Here is an 8,150-nt window from a genome sequence, read left to right on the forward strand (position 1 = left end):
TGGTACAGGAAGAGAGTCAGCAGAGAAACAGAAGATATGGAGCCCAAGGGTCTGGGAAACAGAAAGATATTTGCACAAGAAGGAAGACAGATTTTTAAAAGGCAGAAAAACACATACACAGAGAAAGATGGAGAAATGGAGACAGAGAGAAAAAAGAGGAGAAGAAATAGAGATGTGGAAAGAGAGAGGGAACGACAGAAAGTCTGAGACAGACACGGGGCAGGGGAGGGTGAGCAGAGCCTTGAGAGACGCAGATAGAGCAAATACATTGAGATGGAAGGAGGCAGACACAGAGAACCAGGAGGTGGGCAAACTTGGAGGACAGGTGTCCAGAGCTCTACATTATTCAAATGAGGGACTCAGAAGGGCTGGACCCAGCAGGGCTGTCACTCACACTGATACAAAGAGAAGTCATTGAGATAGCCTCCCGCCCATCTTCCTGGGAGCATGGCACCAGCTTTCTGGGGACAGACAATGCTCAATTGTTGGAAGTCTCTTTCCCCATATTGCTCATGCCACTTCCCAGCCTGGGCTAGGGGTGGGGGACAGTTTAGTGAAACACCCTTTCTCAATAGCTGGGTGGCAGCTCCCTCTCTCCCCGGGACACGGAGGTCTTCAGCACCCACAGAGGGACTTACAGGTAGGTGAGTCAGCCTGACCCCACTGAACCTGGGCAGCTGGTTCCAGTGCCTCAGAGATACAAACCCAGGAGGAGAAGCTGCGGGCTCCCTGGAGGGTACAGGTGGGGTATCTGTGAAGGCTGGGGCACCACTGGCTAACCTGGGAACTGGCATTCAGCCCTCAGTCTTATTATGTCCCAAATCCTACGAACCCCAAACTAAGAATGAGCCCCCAAATTTCTCTCCCTCAGCTCTAAAGGGTTTGGCCTAACCCTCCTCATTTGGACCAGATGTCCAAGCCTCAACCTTTCTCCTTCAGACCTAGGAGAGTAGACCCATTTCCTCCCTCAAAATTCAGAGATCCAGGGTCACTGTGTTCTAGAGCAGGCCACTGGCTTCCCTGTAGCTATCTGGTCAAGGGTCACCAGAAGCAGAACTGTGGGGCAGAAGGAATGTACGTGGGAGGCTTGGGTGAAGAAAAGGGTGTGTCTGGCTTCCTCCTGGCTCAGAGACTAGAAGAGAGAGGGGTTAAAAGGGAGCTGGGAGACTCTGAGGACAGAGCCTGCCTCTATCTGGGAGGCCACAGAGCCAGGCGGGTTTCTGGAGACAGTCTGCTACTCGGGACCCAGCACCCAGGTGCCCCATATTTCATGCAGGTCAGATCGTAAGGCAGCCTTCTGTCTGTGGCTCTGCCTCTTCTCTGGTGGAGCACCCTGCCTTGCTGACTTTCTCTGCCTCTGGCTTCCTGTGATAAGTGGTGTCATTTCCCCCCACCTGAGTGCTGGCAGGTACACTGCTGGCCACCAGCAGGTAAGGCCACAGGTGCTGCAGCGCCTACAGGTGTGGGGTGAGCGAAGGGTAAGGATGGAGACCAGGAAAATCCCACAGAAAGAAAGAACATCAGGGACTCCTTAGACTAACCTCTTTGATAATAGAAAGGGATACCCGAGCCCAGGGCTATGTTTCTTCCCCAAAGCCACTGGAAGCATGGACATGGTCTGCATACTGTCTTGCATCTGCTCTCACAGGACCCTCAGATTTAAGGTGTGGGCTGGGAAATGAGAAACCAGGAGGTGAGAAGGGTGTGTGTGTGTGTGTGTGTGTGTGTGTGTATGTGTGTGTGTGTGTGTGTGTGTGTGTGTAGATCAAACGAGGGCAGGAGAGCAGGACAGGGGGTGAGGAAGAAGCAGAGGTGAGGTCTTAAACAGAGGCTGAGACATGACTAATGGAATTGTTGGCTTCCCCTCTCAAGATGCCCATGAAGATGCTGACAGTGAAGACGCTGGCCCTGTGCTTGGTTCTTGCTAAGTCAGGTGATTAAAGAAACATAGAAGAGGGCAAGGGGCTGGTAGATGGATCGGCACTGTTGACAGAACTACGCAGCTTTGAGATGAGGAGGGCCCTGAGGGGACTGGCTAAGAGCAAGTCTGGAGGGTGGATTTGCTGATAAGGGATGAGTGTGACTTTGAGGATGGAGATAGCTGGGTGTGGTGACGAGTGCCTTTGATCCTAGCACTAGGAAGGCAAACGCAGGTGATCTCTGAGTTTGAGTCCAGCCTGATCTACAGGGTGAATTCCAGGCCAGTCAGGAATACACCAAGAAATTCAGTCTCAAAAGGGAACGGTGGTGGGGGCGCTGGAGAGATAGCTCAGAGGTTAAGAGCACTGGCTGCTCTTCCAGAGGTCCTGAGTTCAATTCCCAGAAACTACATGGTGACTCACAACCCTCTGTAATGGGATCTGATGCCCTCTTTTGGCATGCAGGCATATGTACAAGAGAACACTGTAAACATAATAAATAAATAAATAAATCTTTAAAAAGAGACAGAGGGTGAGGTAGAGTAGAGGAAGAGGAGGTAGATTTGGAAGTGACAATGAGATTAGGGACCCATTTGGTTGCAGCTCATCTCAGAAGGATCCAGGCTCTCTGAGCTCTTCTCTCACTCAGACCCTTTCTCCCTCAGCCTGGTCGGAGGAACAGGATAAGGTGGTACATGGAGGCCCCTGTTTGAAGAACTCCCACCCTTTCCAAGCTGCCCTCTACACCTCGGGTCACTTGCTGTGTGGTGGGGTCCTCGTTGATCCACAGTGGGTGCTGACAGCCGCCCACTGCAAAAAACCGTGAGTTTCCTCTGTCTTTAAGAAGTTGATGTAAGGGGGTCCAGAGGGTGCCTTGTAGACTTCAGAAGGGATGCAGACCTGAGCATCCATCATTCTGTAAGCAGCTCTCTTCAGCCAGATATCCACAGGTTCTGGGACCCTGGAGGTATTTCAAGACCCTTAAGAAAAATAGTGTACCATTTGCATATCCTTGCATGATCCTTGCATCTCCTAAATTGGGCCTGGCATTCACCACTATAGTCTTAGCATTTGAGAGATGGAGGCAGGAAAATCAAAAGCACAAGCTGAGCCCCAGCTACACAGAAAGCTTGAGGCCTTCTTGAGCTGCAAGAGACTCCCTCAGTGGTTTAACTTGCTTCACAATCATTAGGACTGAAGTGCAAATCCAAGCACTGGTGTCACAAGCCAGGCAGCTGCAAATGCCTGTAAACCCAACTCAGAGAGTTCCAACTCCTTCTTCTGGCCTCTGCGCATGCTAAGCTATGCAGCACACACACGCGCACACACACACATGCGCACACACACACACGCACACACACATGCACACGCACATGCACACGCACAGGCACACACACACACGCACAGGCACACACGCACACACACACACATGCACACATGCACACACACATGCACACACACACGCACACATGCACACATGCACACACACATGCACACACACGCACACACACACGCACACGCACACACACATGCACACACACACATGCACACGCACACACACACATGCACACACACACATGCACACACACACACACAAACAATCAAATAATTTTTAAATAAAAGATTGGAGAGATGGGTCAGCTGTTAGAAGCACATACTGCTCTTTCGGAGAATATGAGTTCAGTTCCCAGAACCCATATGGCAACTCCAAACTCTCCATAACTCTAGCATCAGAAGATCCAACACCCTCTCTGTCCTTCATGGGCACCTGCACTCAAATGTACAAAACCTTACCCCCACATATATTCAAATACAAAAGTAAACCTTATGAAATAAATAGTAAGTAAAATTATCTTTAGATTATGTTTAGTACCCATGACAATGTAAATGCAACATATATAGCTGTTAAATCCTTTCGTTTGAGAAACAATAACGAGAGAAAAAATCTGTATATGTTTAACACAAGCACATGTCCCTCAGATACCTATTTTAAATGCTGAATTTATTATTCTTGTTGCATAGGTGTGCACATGCCACAGTGCGCCTGTGCAGTTCACAGGGCAACAGTGTAGAATCAGGTCCTCTGTGTCCACATTCATGTAGGTTCTGGAGCGTGAACTCAGCTTATCGGGCTTGTGCAGTGGTCACTTTACCTGCTGACCCATCTTGCCAGCTCCTCCTCTCTTGTTGCTTGTCTTTGAGTCAGGGTCTCTCTGTGTTGCCCTATTAGCTTCGGATATACTATGTAGACCAGGTTGGCCTCAAACTCATAGGAATCCTCCAGCATCTGCCTCCAGAGTGCTAGGGTTAATGGTGTGCACCACCATGCTCTGCTGCTCCCCCAATACTTTTAACCTGTGGTCAATTGAATCTGTGCAAGTAGAACCTGCAGCTATGGCCGTTGGCTGTCAAGTTGTGCAGTAGAAAAGTTTTAAAGGCAAAATTCTAGAAAAAATGAGCTTGCCTTTTACTGAACTGGGGAAGATTGAGGGAGGGAGGAGGAGGAAGGACGGAGGAGTTGGGCAGGTGATCTTTCTGGGAGCCTCCAGTGAAGCCCAGGACTGTAGATGAGTCTAGCTGTCTTCTTCCCAGGAATCTGGAGGTGTGCTTGGGGAAACACAATCTACGGCAAACAGAGACTTTCCAAAGGCAAATCTCTGTGGACAGGACTATTATCCACCCCGGCTACAACCCTGAAACCCATGACAATGACATCATGATGGTGCATCTAAAATATCCAGTCAAATTCTCTCAAAAGATCCAGCCTCTGCCCTTGAAGAAAGATTGCTTTGATGAGAATCTCAACTGTCAGATCCTGGGCTGGGGCAAGATGGAGAACGGTCAGTGCGGGGAGATGGTTGGGAGTGGCTAAAAGGTCCAAAGGGAGGAGGAGAGGGTCTAATGATGGAGGTGGGATGGTAGATTATGAAGGTGAGAAGGAAGACGGTGGACCATGAGAAGATGCTGACGGAGAGGATCAGTAGGCCACTCTATGGGTAAAACACAAATGGAGGAAGGAGAAGGTTGAGGAGTTGGACAAATGTGAATAGATGGCCACAAAATGAAGGGCCAATGAGAAGAGAAATGAGAACTCATGGGGGAGTAATGATTAGTGAGAAAGTCAGGCCAAGAATGATGGGGAAAGAGACCAATCAGGAGACAGTGACAAGGAAAACGGAGTCTAAGCATGAAAGAGAAACAAAAAGGGAATGGGGGGTGGGAGGGGAAGGGCAGTAAGGACAGCTGGTGAAGACATGACCTGATGGGAAGGGGGTGTGTGAGCCTGGCCCATCTCCCTCCTCCTAGGTGATTTCCCAGATACCATTCAGTGTGCTGACGTCCAACTGGTGTCCCGGGAGGAGTGTGAGCGTGCCTACCCTGGCAAGATCACCCGAAGCATGGTGTGCGCAGGCGACCAGAAAGAAGGGAACGATTCCTGTCAGGTGAGACTGGGAACAAAGATCTGAAGTCAACCACACACAGAAAGACAGAGACACAGACCCAAACAGGGCCAAACAGAGATTGAGAAAGTCAGCCTGGGAGGACACTGGGGGACAAGACAGGAGAAGAGACTCCACCTCACACATGTAAAGACAGATAAGAGAGAATCAAGGCAGCTTGGGGCTGAGAGGTTGGCTCAGTCAGAAAGATACTCACCATGCAAGTATGGGGACCTGAGTTGTAGGGTATGATGAATACCATATGCTTGTCGTCCTGGAACTTGAGGACAGAGGCAGACATACCCCTGGGGTTCATTGGCCAGCCAGCCTAGCCTAATGGGTGAGATCAGCCTAGTGAGAAATCCTGTCTCAAAAGACACAGTGGATGACTCCTAAGGGAGGGTTCCCATGACTGCTGGTACACACACATATCTGCATGTGCACACACCTCACATGTGTATACACACGAGAGAGAGAGAGAGAGAGAGAGAGAGAGAGAGAGAGAGAGAGAGAGAGAGAGAGACCCAGCAGAAACAAGAAGTTTAGATGCAAGGTCAGAGACACCAAGAGCCAGAGAGATGCTAAAATGTGCTGAGAACCTAATATAGGGTGAACCTAGCAAGCCTGAAAATCTAAGACACAATTTTAATGAATGGTCACCTTCGTGGGAGTTTTGAACAGCTGGGCAGACCCAAGGGTCAGAGAGATGCTACAGAGAGCCATCCTTCCTCAGAGTGGCAGCCATGAAACCCACTTGGAAATAGCTGAGCTCCAGATGAGGGGGTATCCCAGCCACAAGGAGGGATTCTATGTTCACCCCTCAAAACCTGCAGCTGGGCTCACTTGGAACTCATTCACAAGTCTCATCTTGTTCCCAGACCCACAGCAATTCTCCTGCATCAGCCTGTGGGGTACTGGGATAACAGGCATATACGACCATACCTCTTCAATGCCTTACCTGGAACCTCTCTACCTGTTATCCTCCCAGACTCCTTTTTAATGCCAGAATGACTCTAGACCATGGAGGGCCAACATCAACCTACCAAGAAAGTAAGGGTGGGGTGGGGGTTGAGGGAAGAAAGGCCAAGAAAGTGAGCTAATGGTTTGGAAGCAAAACAGGCAGGCATGGCTGGCCTGTGATCAAAGGATGGAGAGCATTTTCTGCCCCCCTCTTGAGTCTGCCTTTCCCAGCCTCCCCTGCTGAGAATTTGTCATCTCCTCCCTCTCTCACCTTCTCTTTCTCTCCTTCTCCTCCACTGACAACATTTACTTTTACGGACCTTGGTGTCTTTCTCTCTCCTGTGACACTCTGCAGTGATAATAATAAACATGTATCCATCCCAGACACAGAAGCAATAACAAACCAATGAATGACACCAAAGTCCACCTTGGTGAACCAGTGAGCTTTATAGAGGTTACTTACAGGAATATGGGTGAGGGGTTACTTAACGGGAGCAGAAATGACTCATGGGAAGCTGCATCACCAAAAGCTCACCCCGGCATGGGTGACAGCTCACCAAAGCCACTGCACAGCCACCGCACAAATAAGGAGCACACTGCACAGCCTGCAGGAAGCTCAACAGGTTGGAGAGTGTCTCCCTCTGGCAGCTGAGGTAGCCAGAGTCTCTTCCAGGCAGCTCATCTTGTCCAAGAGACTCTCGGTAGTCCTTCCTTACTGCTTATATATACTTGAGGGAGGAGGGACCTAGTGCTTCTGGTCAGTTCCAGTGCCTTCCTGAAGCATTTGAGTTGTTTGCTTACTAAGGATCTTTGCTGTGGGTGGAAAGTTTCAACTCCCCTTAGAACATGCTGTGTCTAACAACCTCCCCTCCAGGATGGATGCTTTATCTAAACTAACTCTCTCTCTCTCTCTCTCTCTCTCTCTCTCTCTCTCTCTCTCTCTCTCTCTCTCTCTCTCTCTCTCCTATGCCTGTGTGGAACTTGGTATCCTCGAGCACCTCATCTCTCTTTGTCTTTTCCTGGGAACTAAATCCAGGATCTTCTGCGTGCTCAGCAGTGCTCTAGTGGTGAGCTACAGCCCTGTCCCTCTTTAACTCTTCCTACACAGCACAAGCTAGCCTTAAACTTGCAATCCTCCCACCTGTCGTCCTGAGTAGGTCAGATGACGAGCATGACCACCAATCCAGCCTTTCCTCCATCTCCAAGTATCTCTAACTCTCCCACTCGCCCCTCTCCTGACTTCTCTTCCTGCTCTTGCTCCTCCCTCCTTCTCCTGATTCTATGTGAGTTTCTGATTTTTTTTTCTCTCTTCCACACAGGGTGATTCTGGAGGTCCCCTGGTATGTGGGGGTCACCTCCGAGGGCTTGTGTCATGGGGTGACATGCCCTGTGGATCAAAGGAGAAGCCAGGAGTTTACACCGATGTCTGCACTCATACCAGATGGATCCAAAGCATCATCAGAAACAAGTGGATCTGACATGAGACATCCAGTTCTCGACCTATGACCCCCCTGACCCTTGCTGGTTCCATATTCTCTCTCCCTGAAACCCTGCCCTGCTCTCAGAGCCTTCAGATGTCCAGCTCTGACCCTGGTACTTAATAAATACAGTGACACAGAACACTGCTATATATACTTTGCTCAATCCTTGCACCCCAGGGAGTTTGGAAGGTACAGGCTACAATCCTACTCCATGGGTGTGGTTAGCGGATAGAATCCCAGTGTGGCCACTTACAGTCTGGGCACCCTTGGGAAGTGCTTTTCTTTAAAGTGTGAACGCTCTCATGTGTAAAGTTGGGATAATATTGGGGCTGGAGAAATGCTCAGTCGTT

The 8,150-nt window shown here is 49.7% G+C and overlaps 1 protein-coding gene across 3 annotated transcripts; it reads left to right on the plus strand.

Moving 5' to 3' along the window:
• The first annotated feature begins 480 nt into the window (after positions 1-480).
• On the plus strand, positions 481-7,939 carry Klk6 (kallikrein related peptidase 6). 3 transcript variants are annotated; one of them, XM_034506701.2, is made up of 7 exons: positions 481-640; positions 1,277-1,430; positions 1,873-1,933; positions 2,585-2,741; positions 4,512-4,759; positions 5,226-5,362; positions 7,639-7,939. In XM_034506701.2, exons 3-7 carry the CDS (start codon positions 1,873-1,875, stop codon positions 7,795-7,797), a joined length of 762 nt encoding a protein of 253 aa, XP_034362592.1. In that variant the 5' UTR covers positions 481-640; positions 1,277-1,430; the 3' UTR covers positions 7,798-7,939. The 3 variants fall into 3 exon arrangements, with proteins under 3 accessions (XP_034362592.1, XP_034362603.1, XP_076789155.1); XM_034506712.2 differs by having other exon boundaries at positions 523-644; XM_076933040.1 differs by lacking the exon at positions 481-640 and having other exon boundaries at positions 1,165-1,430.
• Positions 7,940-8,150: the final 211 nt, after the last annotated feature.

Source organism: Arvicanthis niloticus, chromosome 1 (assembly GCF_011762505.2).
Source record: "Arvicanthis niloticus isolate mArvNil1 chromosome 1, mArvNil1.pat.X, whole genome shotgun sequence".
NCBI lineage: Eukaryota > Metazoa > Chordata > Mammalia > Rodentia > Muridae > Arvicanthis > Arvicanthis niloticus.

Excerpts from the sequence above, each read along its gene's own strand:
- Klk6 (XM_034506701.2), top strand. The coding sequence starts at position 1,873 with ATGCCCATGAAGATGCTGACAGTGAAGACGCTGGCCCTGTGCTTGGTT. Across the intron at positions 1,934-2,584 it reads CTTGGTTCTTGCTAAGTCAG|CCTGGTCGGAGGAACAGGAT; the intron begins GTGATTAAAGAA and ends TTTCTCCCTCAG. Across the intron at positions 4,760-5,225 it reads CTGGGGCAAGATGGAGAACG|GTGATTTCCCAGATACCATT; the intron begins GTCAGTGCGGGG and ends CCCTCCTCCTAG.